Source organism: Cervus elaphus, chromosome 11 (genome assembly GCF_910594005.1).
Source record: "Cervus elaphus chromosome 11, mCerEla1.1, whole genome shotgun sequence".
In the NCBI taxonomy this organism is placed as follows: Eukaryota; Metazoa; Chordata; class Mammalia; order Artiodactyla; family Cervidae; genus Cervus; species Cervus elaphus.
Window position 1 is genome coordinate 89729663 of NC_057825.1, and position 17254 is coordinate 89746916.

Genomic DNA, 17254 nt, shown 5'->3' on the forward strand with positions numbered 1-17254 from the left:
ACCCAGAATTTACAGATCCTCTAGCCTGGGGTACTTAGCCCTGGCTGCACATCAGAATTGCATGGGGGAGCTTTTTAAAAGACCACAGCCAGATCCTTGTTCCTCCTGTCTTGAAGCTGAGTTTCTGGGAGGAGGGGCCCAGATACAGGTATTTCTAAAAAGTCTCCAAATGTTCAGGAAGCGTGACTGGGGGTGAGAAGCCTTGTTGGAGCCTGTCACAGCACAGAGGGGGCTGGCCTGCCTGCAGAGAGGCCGCCACCCTGTGTGCTGGGCTCCCATCCGGAGCCCGAGGTGCAGGCGCCTGGTCAGGCCCTCTTGTCTCACAGTTGTTCCTGGCATTTCAGGCTCGGATGTAATTTCAGGACCTGCTTCCCAAAATAGACTATGAGCTCTGGGAGGTTGGACTCTGAGGGTGCTTTTTTGGGTTCCCTCTCTTGGGGCTTTAGGATAGAGGCTTTTAATGAATGCTTACCATCCCTTTGTTCTTGTATTAATGAATTAGTTAGCATGACTAACTACTATGAGTCCCTGAGCTGTGGTAGAGATAGTTCACCGACCAGCTTCGAGAATGAACAGCTTCATTTCCTACAGCATTTAATGATCTGTATCTCTCTTCTGCCCTCTCTCTTTTTCACCCTCTACAGTCGTGATTTATATCCTTTCATTCACTCATTTTGTTACTGAACAAATATTTATTGAGTATCTACTACATGTTGGGTGATGGTTGGGGGTCTGGGGATATATTCAAGAACAAAACCAGATCCCTGTTCCCTTAGAGCTCAGACATCTTATTTCCTTGAGTGTCGGATCTCCTGTGCCCCCACTCGGTAACTTTCCACCCTGCTTCCCCCAGGCTCACCAGCCAGAACCCGAATCATGTCTGCCCCTTCCTTCTGCCTCCTCCCACCAGGTCCTCTCTTCCTCCCTCTGTCTTACCAGTTACTCCCTCTCCTTTCTCCCTCTCCTCTCTTCCGTCTTCTGGGGAATCTTATAGAACCATCTGTAGGTGGACCCACATGACTTACCTGTATAGGGAAGGTGGACTGCAGGACCGCTGGACTCTCTGAATCTGGATTTTTGAATAGTAAAAGTAACTTTAAAGCATTGACAATAGCTCATTTTCTTTAGATGAACTTTGTATGTAGTCAGTGTAAAAAAAAGGATATATTACAGAAAGGAACGGGGCTTCCCTGGCGGCTCAGACAGTAAAGAGTCTGCCTGGAATGCAGAAGACCTGTGTTCAATCCCTGGGTCGGAAAGACCCCTTGGAGAAGGGAATGGCAACCCACTCCATTATTTTTACCTGGAGAATCCCATGGACAGAGCAGCCTAGTGGGCTACAGTCCATGGGGTCACAAAGAGTTGGGCACGACTAAATGACTAATACTTTGGCTTTCATGAGGCAACAGTAAAAAGTAGGACCCCGCCCCCATTCTGATGCTTCGAACTAACTTGTTAACAATTTGACATATTTCCACCAAGATTCTTTTCCCTCTTTTTAAAAGAAGCAATGTTAGTGTGAAACTTAACACCTAACAAAGTGCATAATATACACATGTACACTTTGATGCAGTGGTTTTCAGTTGGGGGCAGTTTGCTCCTCAGGGGCATGTGGCAATGTCTGGAGACATGCTGGGTTGTCACCAGTGAGTGAGAGATGAGGTGCTATTGGGATCTACTATGTTGGAGGCCAGGGATGCTGCTAAACATCCTAGAGTGCTCAAGATGGCCCCACAATACTCATAACAAGGAATTATCGAGGGCCAAGGTTGAGGAACCCTGCTTTAATGGATAAATTATAAAGGGAATACTCATGTGTATTGCCCAGGTCAAGAAATTGAAGCTTACTCATCCCACCCATCCACCAGAAGTCCCCAGATCCCTTGCCTTCCTCTCTAGAGGTAATCCCATCCAGATATCTTTTTCTTTCTTTCTTTTTTTTTAATAATTTTATTCAGATATCTTTTTCAAACGTTTGCTTATTTACATTTTCACTCAGTAATAAGCCAGGGAGATTTTTGTATGTCAGTAAATATTCTACACACTTTTCATTTTTATTTTATTGTATGGGTGCACCATAATTCAGTTAATCAACCCCCTATTGAGGACTGTTTAGGTTGTATCAATTTTTAGTATTTCTATCCAATGCTTAAGTCATAGTGTCTCTGCAAGAAGTATCCTGGCAACTAAATCTTTGCCCAGATATTTAATAATTTTCTTTAGGTAAGTACTGGAAGTGGTGTTGCTGTGTCAGAGGTTATAGACATATTTAAGACTTTGCTGTGTTTCCCAAATTGCTCTCCTGATGATCTGTATCAACTTTATCTTCCCATTAGCTGAGTTTAGGGGCTTATTTTCTTATAATTCTGCTAACACAAAGTGTAATCATGAAAATTTTTAACAATTTCTTAGGTTCAAGTAGTATTTGTGATGTTTCCATATTATTGCCTATTTGTATTTATTTCTTAATGAATTGCTTTTTTTAATTAAAAAATTTATTTATTTATTTGTTTTTGACTGTGCTGAGTCGTCTTTGCTGCTCGCGGACTTTCTCTAGTTGTGGGAAGCAGGAGCTGCTCTCTAGGTGCTGTGCATAGGCTTCTCATTGCAGTGGCTTCTTTTGCTGCAGAGCACAGGCTCAGTGATGCTTGGGCTTAAATAGTTGCAGCTCGTGGTCACTAGAGCTACGCCTCAGTAGCTGTGGCATGCAGACTTAGTTACTCTGCAGCATGTAGGATTTTCCTGGACCAGGGATTAAACCCTTGTCCCCTGCATTGACAGGTGGATTCTTCACCACTGGACCACTAGAGAAGTCCCTGAACTGCTTTTTAATTTGCCCAGTTCGGGAGGGGAGAGATGTTTGTCTTTTTCTTAATTAGTTATGAGTACTCTTTACATGTTAAGGACATTATGGTTTTTGTCATTGGTGTTTCAAATATCTTCAAATATCTTTGATAGTTTCAAATAGAACTATCTTTCAAAGTTCTATTTGGCCTTTTGAGTTTAAAGACGTCTCTTCTCAGCATTCCATCATAGCCCGTGTATCCACTTGCCACCACTCTTTTCCTGGTGGCTACTTGTTTTCTGGAAAGTATATTTTCAGTTAAGATTTAGAAAGGTGGAGACTGGGGTGGGAGTTCTTGAGATGAGAAGAGTAGGGCTCTGGTAGGGGAGGCAGGGAGTGACTGCTGCCCAGTCTCAGGGTGTGCAGACTTGAGTCAGGGAACAGATGGCGGGCAAGTCTCAGAGTTGTCTGCGTCTGCTGACCCTTTTTGTTAGAGGGTATCTGTGCTGAGAAGTAAAGCAGACCTTCTTTCAGCAGAAGCCAACGCTACCTTTTCTCCGTTCAATTTCCACCATGTTTCGGTTTCTGCTGGTAACTTTGAATTCTTATCGCTTTGCTTATCTAATGGGTATTCTAATGAGGTGTCAAGAGAGTGCCCAGGACAGAACAAGTACTCAATAACTATTTGTGGACTGGATTTCCCTGGTGGTATAGTAGACAAGAATCTGCCTGTTAATAAAGGAGACAAGGGTTTGATCCCTGGTCCAGGAAGATCCCACATGCCACAGAGCAACCAAGCCTGGGTGCCGCAACTAGCGAGCCCGCGTGCCTAGAGCCTGTGCTCTGCCACGCGAGGAATGACGGCAATGAGAAGCCCAGGCGCTGCAGCGAAGAGTCGCCCTCACTTGCTGCAACTAAAGAAAGTCTGCTCGCCGCAGGGCATCACCCAGAGCAGGCCCCGCTTCCCCCAAATACTTAAAAATATGTTTGTGGAGTAAACGAGAGGCTGCACTGAGGCTGCCTGCAGGATCTAAAGGCGCCCTGCATTGCTGTAGTGGGTCTGTTACCTGACTCGTGGGCAGAAGCAGCCCGTCTCTCCCTCTCTGTGAGTCCCAGCCGTCCCATCTCCTCTTCAGTCTGGTCCATCTCTTGGTGAACGGCCCCTGCAGCCACCCTGAGTGCATCCGTGTCAGAATCTGAGATGGGCTCTGCTCTTGCCCCAGCCCCCTTCCCCACCCACTTGCTGGTCAGTAGACCCCCGGCCTGCTGCAGTGTCCTCACCATCTCCCACCTGGACTTAACTCAGAGTTGTGTTAGAATATCCATTATACACAGTTTACCAGCCTGACCATCATTAAGTGGTCATTAAGTGGTCATCATTAAGTTCAGTGGTATCAATTACATTCATCCTGTTGTGCAGGCATCACCACCATCTGTGTCCAGAACCCTTTCATCTTCCCCGACTAAAATCTGTATCTGTTAAATAATAACTCCCCATTTCCTCCTCCCCAAATCCCAGGTAACTGGCATATTTCACTTAGCGTGATGTCTCCAGGGTTCGTCCATGTGGCAGCCTGTGTCAGAATTTCCTTCCTTTTTAAGGCTGAGCAATATTCCATTGTGTGTACAGCTCACATTTCTGTTTATCTGTTCATCTGTCAATGGACATCTGGGCCTTGGTGCCTTTGAGATGCAATGGGAAATGGACCAGTATTCCTCAGCCTTTGTGTAAGCCCTCTTTGGACAGATGTTAGAAACATGGGAGCAGGTTACAGACTGGGATGTGCACCCTCAGTGAAGACCCTTGCTTTGGCATTTATCTTCTCTGTGATCCCACCAGCTCCGAAGATTCCACTGAATCAGTATTACAAAGACAAACATTTTGTCTGCTTCAGAAATGTACCTCAACCTTATCATTGTGTAGGGGGAGGGAGTTTGTCCCATCACTGCTATGGGGAGACTGCCCGCTCGTTCTGCCAGAGATTGGGGTGCTCCCTTCCACATAGTAACCCCCATCCATGTGTGTTCAGGCCTTGGCAGTGGGGGCAGTTCACAAGTGTCCTGGACCATTGAAAAGGGCTTGTCCCCACAAGTGCCCTGTGTTCAGTAGCTTGATCATGTCTGACTCTTTGCGGCCCTGTGGACTGTAGCCTACCAGGCTTCTCTGTCCATGGGATTTCCCAGGCAAGAATACTGGCGTGGGTAGCCATTTCCTCCTCCAGGGGATCTTCCAGACCCAGGGATCAAACCCTCATCTCCGGCATTGCAGGCAAATTCTTTACCAGCTGAGCCATCCAAGAAGCCCTGTTGCCACAAGATGGGCTTGAAAAGGAGAATGAGCCGTGAGGCCCAGACGGCAGCAGGGACAGCCACTGGCTGCTGACAGGTAGACTTCACTGGGTGGAATGTGGTTCCTCGTGTGAGGCCGTGGCCGTGTCCGTGCTCAGGTGTCAGATGTGTGAGGCTCCTCTCCCCTATGGAGGCTGCTCAGCCGGGTGGCCCCAGGCGCTGGCTGGGCAGGATGGGCCGTCCTCTTACCTTCACTTTGCTCTGTGTCTCTCAGCCTCCTTCCCATATCCCCTCCCACAGCCCATTAATCAGAATTGGCTTCAGTGGGGGGCTAGGACAATCTACTATATCTTTCTCTGTTACATACCTTGCCTCTCAACCTTCAAGGGCTAAGATTTCTTTGTCCTCCAGTTCTCCTCTGACAATCTTCCTTTAAGTCATCATTTTCAAACGTTTGGGACTGTTATCTACAACAAGAAATGTATTTTACATTCAGATAGAGTACACACATAAGTATATATGTGAAAATATAACCAAAACTTTTGAGTAATAGTACTTTCACATGAAAGATGTGTTCTGACATTTTCTTCTCTAGTCTAGCCTGTCATTAAAAAGACAAATTGGTCAACTCACTCAGTTGATGTCATGGGCTGCTACTGGGTCCCAATGAGCAGTTTGAAAAACATTACCCTACAGCCATGGGTGACTCTGGTAGGAATGTAGGGTTGAGGTGGGGTGGGTAGGCAGGGGAAATCAAGTGAAGAATTTCCATGGGGCACAGAAGAGTCCTCCCAGGGCAGGTTCACTCCTCTTCACTGAGTCATTCAGTCTGGAGGGACACCCCAGGGTTCCAGCATGATTCTCATGGATGCCCGCCTGCCCCCAATTCTGCAATCCCCTCTCCACACCCCTGGCAGGAGCTGTGAGTGCTCATCTATCTTTAACTATTGAGTCTGTTTATTTATACACATAAAGCCACATCTCTCAAGGCCAAAACTGATGATCAAGGACAGGAAAGGCCTAAATCCATGATGAGGAAGAAAGTATTTCCTAATTCGCAGCCTGCTTTCCTTTTCCTTGGTGTCTGTAAGTCATGTGATCATGCCGGATTAAAGTTTTGTTTCTTTCGGTCTCTTCTTTAGGGCTGTAGAGCCTATCAGTGACCCCTCCCTTCACATCATCCAGACGGTCCCAGAGTTGGTCCTTCTCACTGGGACTTAGTGTAATTATATTGAGGGCCTTTGTTCTCATCTTCAGGGAAGGCAGAAAGTAGAAAATGTCTAAAAGACACTTTTTGTAGGGCTTGGCACGTGGGTACTGCTTACTTGCTGCTAGCCAGAAGCACCAGGATGTATTTCCAATGGACAATTCAGGAGAGGCTGCAGCTGGAATTTTCCATGTTACTTTCCATGGAAAGGTGATAGGGGAGGGGAAGTGAACTTAGATAGCATCTCATATCCCCTCAAAACCAATGAAGTAGAGATTCTTTTTTTATGATCATTTTACTGCCAAGGGAGCTAAGGCTTTTGAGAGGTGAGAAGTTTTACTTTAGGTCACTTAGTAGTGCCTGCTGTTTGAATGACTCCAAAGCCGTGTATTTAACCCCAGCTGGAGCCCACCAACATGGCCCACAGGGGATTCAGGGCGACTCAGTCAGAGCAGGCCTGGGACACCTCTCATAAGATCCCTGGGCCCCCTGAGGACCTCTCCCCCTTCACTGTGCCTCATTTCAGCCCCTCTGCTGACATATGGCCAGACTGTGAATGTAGTCTCTGACATTCCCTGAGAAGAGTGCCCCCTAGTGAGGAAGTGAACTTTTACCCAACTTGGGAAACAAAAGGACCCATTCATTTCACACTCAATTACTGGGCACCTTGCTATAATAATCCGATTGCAGTGCAGGAGATCTGGATTCGATCCCTGAGTTGGGAAGATCCCTGAAGAAGGGAACAGCTACCCACTCCAGTATCCTGGCTGGGAGAATTCCGTGGACTGTATAGTTCATGGGGTCGCAAAGAATCAGGCACAACTGAGCAACTCTCACTTGTTATATTCTAGGGTTCCTACCATGAGTAAGGCATGGTCTCTGCCCTCTGAAGCTCGCACTCTGGTTGGGAGACAGACATAGAAGTGCAGCGTTGTCCTGCTGTTCAATATATGTTTTCACAGATTGCAACCGTCTCTGTCTGGGAGAGTCAGGGGAGGCATATCAGAGCAGAAACAGCTGATCTGGGCATTGAAGGATCAGTAGGAGTTCACTAGATGCAACAGACTGAGGCTCAGAGGGGAGGGGAGGGGAAGCGAACTCACACTTAATGAGCGTGCTGTGTGCCAGGCACCTCACTCATCCTATCTTGTTTAATTTTCATGACAACACTGTAGAGAGATATTATCATGACCTTATGCTAAGTGGGTGGTGCTCGTGGTAAAGACCTGCCTGCCAATGCAGGAGATGTAAGAGACGTGGATTCGATCCCTGGGTCAGGAAGATCCCCCTGCAAAAGGGCATGGCAACCTTACAGGTGAGGAAACAGATGTTCAATGAATTTCCTGAGAGGTTCTTCTACTATGGTACATGGACCCATAGGGGAATCCCCAGAACTTTGAGCAGGTCAGCAAGGTTAAACATATTTCCACAATAACACTAAGATGCTGTTTGCAATTTTCACTGTGTTGATATTTGTACCACTGGTGCAACAGCAATGGAAAGTGAAATGATGGTGCCTTAATACTAATAGGGCTTTGGCACCAAGTTGTACTGGTTGTATTTTTCACCAAAGGTCCGTCTAGTCAAACCTATGGTTCTTCCAGTAGTCATGTATGGATGTGACAGTTGAACCATAAAGAAGGCTGAACGTCAAAGAATTGTTGCTTTTGAACTGTGATGTTGGAGAAGACTCTTGAGAGTCCCCTGGACTGCAAGGAGATCAAACCAGTCAATCCTAAAGGAAATCGGTCCTGAATATTCATTGGAAGGACTGATGCTGAAGCTGAAACTCCAATACTTTGGCCATCTGATGTGAAAAACTGACTCCTTAGAAAAGACCCTGATGCTGGGAAAGATTGAAGGCAACAGGAGAAGGGGACGACAGAGGGTGAGGTGGTTGGGTGGCATCACTGACTCACATGAGTTTGAGCAAGCTCCAGAAGTTGGTAACAGACAGGAAAGCCTGGTGTACTGCAGCCCATGGGGTCTCAAGGAGTTGGACATGACCGAGTGACTGAACAGCAACATGTAATTTGAAGGGGAAAAAAAAAAGCCAGTACTCACAGTTTGAAAAAGAAAAGCCAGTTTTATTGAAAAATGTCCCTGATAAAGCTGTGCAATCATTGATTTTATTAATCTTGATCCTGGAGTACCTGTTTTTGTAATATTTTCTGTGTTGAGATGGGAAGTATGTCCAGAGCACTTTGCTGCACCTGGAGAAATGACGATTGTTGCAAGAAAAAGCACTTGTGTGACTGCTCAAGTGGCATGTTGAACTTGCCTTTTGTTTTAAAATTTTAAAAATGGAATATTGTTTTTACTTGAAAGAATGACTGACAAGCTATGATTATTCAGACTTTGGTATTTGATAGTTATTTTCTTGAAAATGAGTGAGCAAGCCTGCTACTTTAAACTGACATTTATCATTTGTAGCCCATCATAAAAGTTGAGCTTTCAAACAAAAATTGGAATTTTAGAAAACTTCTGTCTTTCATTTCCCAGTATTTAATCATTTTTTCTGATGAGATTACTTCCCAAATGACCAACACTAGATGTTACAGAGTCCTGCATGGGTAAGAGAGTTATTCAAAATGCAAGACAGGACAATAAATTCTAATGTAACAGTGCGAAATTTTTACCACTCTACTTTCAAATTTCACACTGCAGCTAACCTTTAAGTTTAAGAAACACTATTTGTCAAGTTTTGGTGTAGTATGAGAGAATAATATCCAGTTATCTGAAAACTTATTAAAATGCACCTCCTTTTCCATCTATATGTCTGGTTGGATTTTCTTCATGGATGTCAACTAAAACAAGACATCTCAATGGACTGAATGTAGACAAAGATATGATAATCCAGCTAGGCATTAAAGAGTTTTGCAAAAAGTAAACAGTGTCATTTTCCTTTTTCCTTTGTTTTGGAAGTTATCGTTATTTTTCATAAAAATATGTCACGTATGTTAACATGTACTGGGCTTATTTTTGTTAATGGAAAATTAATTACCAAATAAATATTTTAAAGTGCCTCAGTTTTAACCTCAAATACAGTAAAAGTCGATAGATACAAGTTACCTTAGTTTTACTTAATCTCCTTAGGGTCCTTAATTTTTAAGCATGACATTGTGTGACCAAAAGCTTAAGAACTGCTGCCCTAGGCTCTCTGAGAAAATAAGTGTTCTATGATGATCTGTGTCATCCCAAAGTCCACGTGCTGTTCCCTCAACAGTGATTTTCAGCAGGTGGTTGGAGGGGGTGGGGTTCACCCTCTCCGGCTGGGGGAGATTTATCAGGACCTCTGAGGGGACTTGTGGGGCCTGAATCTTTGTCTGAAGTCCACCAGTCCTCCATTGGACATTTCTTTCTCTTTGATTTTCCTTGACTCCTTTCTCTGTTGTTGCATGCATGCGTGTTGTCAGTCGTGTCTGACTCTGTGACTCCATGGACTGTAGCCCGCCAGGCTCCTCTGTCCATGGGATTTCTCAGGCAAGAATACTGGAGTGGGCTGCCAGTTCCTTCTCCAGGGGATCTTCCCGATCCAGGGATGGAACCCAAGTCTCGTGCACTGGCAGGCGGATTCTTTACCACTGAGCCACCTGGGACGCCATTGTCTCCTTCCTCCCAATCCGTCCCCAGACCTTGCTTGTGTCCGTGACCCCCTCTGCTCCCCTCTTCTCTTCCTGCTCTGAACTGGGCCATGGGGGCTAGACCTCCAGGAAGGAAACAGACAGTGCTCGGCTTCAGAGGAGGACTCAAGGGTCCTGGGGGATGTTCCCAGAGGCCCGAAGGGCCAGCCCAGGTAGGACAGTGAATGCCGAGCAGTCGGGGTGGGGCTGCAGGCTTCTCACTGAAGGGTCTGGCACAGATGGGGTTGAATCCGTGATCTTTCATATCCAACCCAAATATAAGTCTGTGTCTGGCTGAGCACTTTAAATCATCCACTAAGCACCAGAATCATTCCTGTCCTGATGCTTCAATGGAAAAGCCAGGCACGTTTGGCCCCTTCTGTTCCTCTCATCCACCCCTCAGGCCCAAACGCCAGAGGAAAGGCTCGGCAGGCTCCCGCCTGGGGCACTCAGCAGTGTGAGTTCCCATCTCTTCCAAAGCCCTGCTGTGTTCCCTCAGCCCAGCCCTCACGAGCAGGTAGGACAGCCTGTTTCAGATCGATGCCTTCAAGGTGAGAGAGAGGAGGATTGTTTTTTTTTTTTTTAGATTGAGTAAAATTCACAAACCCTAAAAGCCACCATTTTAATAATTTAAAAATGTACAGTGTAAATGATCTTTAATACATTTATTGTGTTGTACAATCGTCATCATTATCTAATTTCAGAACATTGCATCACCCGGAAAAGAAATCTCCATTAATGATTCATTCACCATTCCCATCTCCCCTTAGGCCCCTGGAAACTACTAACCTATTTTCTGTCTCTGTGGATTTCCCTATTCTGAACAGTTCACATAAATGGAATCATACTTTATGTGGAGACAGATTTTTTTAAAGAAAAATGGAATATTTTCTATGAAGATCATTCATTCTTAGAATCAGAAACGTGACAATTTCAAGACTTTATTTAGAAAGTCAGGAGTATCAATAACAAACCCATTAAGAAGAGTCAGGCTGAGTTTGGGGGAGAATGTAGATGTATGACTGAGTCCCTCTGCTGTTTATCTGAAACTATCACAACATTGTTCATCAGCTATACTCGGATACAAAATAAAAAATAAAAAAAGAAGAGTCAGGTTGGTACTTCCTTGGTGGTCCAGTGGCTGAGACCCTGAGCTCCTAATGCAGGGGGCCTGGGTTGGATCCCTGGTCAGGGAACTAGACCTCACATGCCGCAGCTAAGGGTGTCCAGCCACAGCTAAAGATCCCGTGTGCTGCAGCTAAGACCCAGAGCAGCAAAATAAATAAATAAAAATAAAATATCGAGAAAAAGAAGAGTTAGGCTGGGTATTTTCCTTTAAATGATCCTTCAGATGGGGCTACTCTTTCTCCATCCCAGGGCTGAGAGACGTGTGTGATTGGCATGGGGCTCTCACTGCAGACCAGGGGTATGCTCAGGGACCTGTGGGTTTTGTAAGGTTTCGTCTGGGGGGGCTGGCTGCAGTGCACGTCTGGGAACTGGCCCTCACTTGGGGAAGGTGCAGAGTGGGGTGCGTCTCTTCACCCTCCCTCTGTGTCTCTCGTAGGTGTGAAGAAGAGAACCAAAGTCATCAAGAACAACGTGAACCCTGTGTGGAATGAGGTATGTCCTCTGCGGGACCAGTCGGGGGGCTTGGCGGCTTTTTCAGTGGTGGTGTCATCCAGAGGAGGGGCTCTGGTCTGGCTCGCCAAGGAATCCTCCGGGCAGCAGGAGCCTGGGAGGAGAGGTGGTGGCCTGGCCTGGGTCTGCCCTATGATGAGGCTGCAGCGTGGGGAGGAGTGAGGAGTGTTCTGTCTGCTCCTTTCTGGCCAGGCCAGCCGGACGGAGGGTGTGTTAGGCTCTCCTGTCTCCCTCACATAGGCTGTTGTCTTTGCCCAAAGCCTCCTCCTCCCCATGGCCCTCCTTGGCTCCTCCTCTGCCTCCTGCTGGCCTCTGCCTCCCTCCTCAACCAGCTTGCTTTCTTTTCTATTTTTGCTTTGGGTTACATTGAATACATTGTTTTAGAAAAACTGACCATGTTTACCCATTCCTGTGGTAATTTAAACCACAGAATGTAATTGCCTGTTTGCAGTAACTTATCTGTGCAAATGATTTACTTAAGGCATTTTGCAATAGCCTTTAACAATTTTAGTGAATAAATCTGTGCTGGGAGATGCTCATTTACTTGCTCACCAATTCAGGTTCTTGGTCAGTGTTATCTGCTCAGAGATTCATCATTCTCTAATTGGCAAAAGAATTGACTCCCATCGGCTGTATAACTTGCCCTTGTTTGAGACTTAATCAGCCAGCTTTCTTTATACGGCTCCCTGGTCATCTTTGGAGGCCCTGGCTGCCTTGTGTGGGAAGGGTCGAGGTGCATGGGGTGCCTTTGCTCTGAGAAGGATCCTGGGATTACCGGAGACCTATGTGGATCCATGCTGTCTCCAGGGGCCTGACTGCTCCATGAGCACATTGATCTTGGTCCCTGAGGGCCCTGCAGAGTCACCTGGCATTTCCCCCAGCTGTGCCCCTGGTGACTGGTAGAACTGAGTTGGGAGGAGGGGGTCACGGGGGTCTGGCCTCTGCTGCTGCCTTCGGCTCTCGCTGTCACTTCTGAAGCTCTGGGACCCTGCCACTCATGTACTCATTCTTTTGCTTGTGCATCCCTCCCTCCCCCAGCAGTGGTCTCAGATGCCCCCTCAGTGCCCAGGGGGAACCAGACACAGTCTCTTCTCTTCTAGGGACCCTCAGGTTAAGACATCTTTTCTCCTTCCAGGGATTCGAGTGGGACCTCAAGGGGATCCCCCTGGACCAGGGCTCCGAGCTTCTTGTGGTGGTCAAAGACCATGAGACGATGGGGAGGAACAGGTGAGGCGGTGAGGGGGGGCTCTGTGACCTGTGGGTTTGTCTGGGTGGGGTCGTGGCAGATGCCGATTTCAAAATCTGGACTCTGGGGAGCTGGTGTCTAGTGAAGACCTGTCACTCATGGGCCTGGCCCAGAGGAGGAGGGGAGAGGCTTGACTGCAGCATCAGGAACTCAGCTGGGGGTGAATTGGCAGGGAAGGAAGATGGGCTAGAGACAGATGTGAGTGTGTTTCCCAGGACAGCCTGTGCCCCAGGGAGCAGGGAAGAGAAAGCTCTCCGGGTCCTGCTGCAGCCCTGCGGCGCCTGGCACGGCCCTCTCTCCCCACCCACTGCGGGAGACGGGCAAGCAGAGCAGCCACTGGCAGGAGCGCTCAGGAGGGCTTCGTGCAAGAGGTGGGACTCGAGGTGAGAGCTATGGTTTAGAAGTCAGAACAGTAATAACAGTCCACACTGACTGCCCACCGTCCTCTGGCAGTGTTTTCTGATGTCATTTCATGTGTCAGTTTGTAGTGGGGAGGGTTTCCGGGCAGGCAAAGTAGCAGGAGCAGAGTTCGAAGTTTTGCGGTGGTAAAAGCAGGCTCTTTGGCAGATGGTGGGTCCTTCCTCTTGTACTGAGCTCTTGGCCTTTCGTGTGCTGGTGGTCGGGGTGTGGGGAGTGGGCAGGGCCAGCCGAGCTTGCAGATTGATGGCCCTGTTGACTGTGGGGTGGGGTGGCCTGGGAGACACAGGTGTGGGGCGCACACTGCTGAGCCTTAAATGTGATGGTGGGGGTCCAGCGGCCCCTGCTGGGTCTGACGGTGTCGGCAGGAGTGGGTTCCTGCTCTTGGTGCCATTTGCTGAGGTCCGGACCCAAGGATCAGGCATGGACTTGCTGTTTTGTGACCTGCTGACAGTGGAACCTTTGTTTGGGAACTGGGTGGTGTCTGGGGCCCGGCTGTCTTTCCCTGGGGTGGGGGAGGGAAGAGAGGAGGAGGGAAGATTCTGAGATCCGGGGAATGCCGACCAGGGTCTCAGGCTGCAAAATATCCGGGAAGTTTGAAATCTTAAAAAGCCTGGAAAAACCCCAACTGCCACAGTCTCTCTGTGGCCCTGCTGGCCGTGAGTGCGGAGCTTGGTACGTGTGGGGAGGATGGGGGTGCTTTCACTGTGCCCTCCCAAGGTGGGGCTGCAGGTGTGGGGCCCAGGGCGTCTTGGGTCCATGTTGTCCAGTCTGGACCTCGGCAGCCCCCACCTGCACAGGAGCAGGGTCTGGAATTAGTTCACACTAAGCTACTCCAACACAGTCGTTTTGTGGGGAAAAGGCAGCTTCTGACAAGTATGAATGGTGGATCTGCGGGTGAGGGAGGAGCAGTGTTGGACTCCAGGTAGTCCTGGAAGGCTTCTTGGAGGAGGGCCACACAGGCTGAGTCGGAGGCCAGGGTTGGCTTTAGAGAGGAGAGGGATGGAGGGCCTTCCGCTGTTCAGTCACGGAGGGCAGTGGGCTAAGGCCTTACAGGTGGGACTGAGTCACACAACTTGTGCAGCCCAGGGAGAGGGGAGCAGGGGGGCCCGACTGGGAGGGGGCCTCCAGCATCAGGCTGAGGATAATAATAGCAAATCCACAACAGCTGATGTTTACCGAGAGCTTAGCCAAGTGTCTGGTCCTGTGCTGAGTCTTTATATAAAGGATCTTTTTTAATCGTTAGGCGTTGCAGTTATACTTGTCATTATTACAGAGGGAAATTGAGGCTCCAGGAGGCCGGGTGATTTCCCCGGAGGTTAGTGATGGCAGAGCTGTGATTGAAGGGCGGGTCTTCAACGTGGTCAAAATCACGGTGTCCCTGTACCTCGCAGAGTCTCCTGGAAGCCTCAGGAGGGTGCTTGGCCCTTCTGGAGGGAGCTTAGCAAGGCAAAGGCATGCAGAGGAAATGCAGGTTTCATTTTCATGATCATATTCAGCATTTTTCAGGCCCTGTGGGGAGATTTCTAAGACCAGGAAGGCAGCAGGATTTGAGAACATATTTTTGATCAATTCAAGAGCCAGGCTGGCCCTCAGGGTGATACCAGGCCAGTGTCACACATGGATTGGCCTGGCCCTGTGGGTTGGAGGTCACAGGAGGGACAGGTTGGATCGCACCTTGGAACCCTCTCTTTGGCCCCTGTGGGTGTCCTTTAGCTCCCAGGGGGAAGTCAGCTCTCTGAAAACCAGTTTCCCCCATGACCAGGTCACTGTAAGGCCAGTGTGCTAGAAATCAGCTCCTCAAACATCAATCTGCAGAAGACCTAATTGACAAAGCTTTCTAATTTAAACAGAAACTTCTTTCCCATAACTATTTGATTGTTAATTTTTGAGTTTTATAAACATTCATCTTGCTTTTGTATTTCTAGCAGTTAAAAATTATTAATGGGCTTCCCTGGCGGCTCAGCTGGTAAAGAATCCGCCTGCAGTGCGGGAGACCTGGGTTTGATCCCTGGGCTGGGAAAATCTCCTGGAGAAGGGAATGGCTACCCACTCCAGTATTCTGGCCTGGAGAATTCCATGGACTAAGAGTCCATGGGGTGGCAAAGAGTCGGACATGACTGAGTGACTTTCACTTCACTTCAAAAATTATTAAATTTTAATTCAGCTAAATTTAAAATTACATTCACAAACACCTGAAGAATTTCAGAAATAATAGAGTTTTGATTTCATTGTTGGAGCTGTTGCCAGAGTGGGGTTTGCAGGCTGGAGAGCAGTTTGACTGGATGGAAGGTGTATGGGGGTAAGCCCGGTGGAGCGGCAGAGGGGAGGCAGGTACACACAGGTACTTCTGTCAGGCCTCCATGGTAGGACCACACAGCACATTCACTCTGCTCATGAAATGCGAGAAAAGAATCCCAGATTAAAATTATTAACATTTCTAAGGCTGTGAAAGTGAGGAACCCTTCTGGAAAGCAACAAGAGCAGCCACGTGGCATTTTACAGTCTGAAAGAGAGAAGGGGGGAAAATTTAGTGAATTCAATTTAATGAACATTTTATGTGGAACACCTACTCACTACCCTCAACTTGTCCGTGTCTGGTCAGGAAGCAGATAGGGAAATAATGGGTGTGATGGTGACCGCTGCCATCTGACTGTCCTCGGTTCCAGTGAGGTCCACAGGGTTGTCCCTTCATCCCTGGCCGTCCCAGGTGCTCTCTGAGCCCCACCAAGGGTCCTCCCTGGTCTTCTTCCAGCAAAGCCTCTTCCTCCCCTCAGCCGCCTCCTCTCCTTCTGCCAAACCTCCGTCCTCTGCCTCCTGCTGTTCTTAGAGCGCCCTCAATGCCTCACTCATTCTCACTTGCACCTCTGTCTCCAAAGGTCCTTGGCTTTGCTCACTTCCCCTCCTGGCCCCTCTCCTTTTATCCTCTCTCTCCTATGACTCTTCCCCCACTTTCAGACTCCTCTCTTTCCCCGTGGTTTCTGTGTTTCCCCCGTGGCTGTTGGCAGTTTTGAGTGACCTTGTTGTGCTAAACTGGTCTGCTGGCCTGGAGTGGGGTCTTGGAATCTCTCAGGAGGGGGACCTCTCAGGCTGGTTACTATCTCTGGGCCATTCTGCACCCCACCCACCCTGACCCAACTGCAAGGGTGAATCAAAACTCTGTGTCCATAAAATCAGATTTCAAATGCAAAAAGGAAGCGTCACTCCTCTGGGTGGGAGACATTTGTGCAAACCCAGCTAGGGTGGGTCCTGGACTTGTGTCCCAGGCTGCATTCAACAACTTCCTGTTTACTCTGGGCTTCTCAGAAGGATGTTGGAGGGGAAGCTGACCTTGATCCCTGACCAATTGGCCGCTGGAACGTTGAGCCCAGAAGTTCCCAGTCCAGGCTATGAGGCAGTAGCATCATTGGCGGTTTTGACACAACAAGCCAGTGCCTGGCCCCAACTGCAAGTTCTGACTTAACTGGGGCCAGAGCCTGTGCATCATTACGAACTCCCAGGTGTTACGGAGTGAGAACCAGCCATCTCCACTCTTGACCAGAGCTGCTGGATAGAACTTACTGAGATGATGCAATCATTCTGTGTTGGCTAGTGTGACTGAGGAACTGAATCTTAAATTTTACTTAATTTAAATTTAAATAGTTCATGTGCATGTGTAGTGGCTGTCTGCTGTGTTGGGCAGTGCAGCTCTAGACTTTTGGAACAGAGCTCCAGCCCTGGGTGCATCTTAGAATGACTCAGGAGCTTTACAACAGATGAGTGTCTGGGCTCTGCAGCAAACGGATTAAAGGAGAAGTTAGAGTCTCAGCACTTCTTGAAATTGCACGGGGGAGGCCGTGCACCAGGGCTGAGCACCCACTGCATGAGCGCAAGGAATGGCTCTCAGTTTTTTTCATGGATTAACTAAGAAGTAAATATAATTCTTGCCATAGTTTACTGATGTAGTTATTGGTAGAAATGATTACCATGCAATAATCATGGGCAAAATGATACACGGGCAAAATTGTTAAGGAAATGAAAAGACTGACTGAAGGATTCTGTTGGTAACT

The 17254-nt window shown here is 47.9% G+C and overlaps 1 protein-coding gene across 21 annotated transcripts in view; it reads left to right on the top strand.

Moving 5' to 3' along the window:
• Positions 1–17254, top strand: part of DYSF (dysferlin) — a 220588-nt gene that overhangs the window by 14156 nt on the left and 189178 nt on the right. For all 21 annotated transcript variants that reach the window (XM_043918350.1, XM_043918348.1, XM_043918352.1 and 18 more), the window contains exons 2-3: positions 11469–11524; positions 12678–12769. In XM_043918350.1, coding sequence (XP_043774285.1) covers positions 11469–11524; positions 12678–12769 — 148 coding nt within the window. The remainder of the gene's footprint in view (positions 1–11468; positions 11525–12677; positions 12770–17254) is intronic.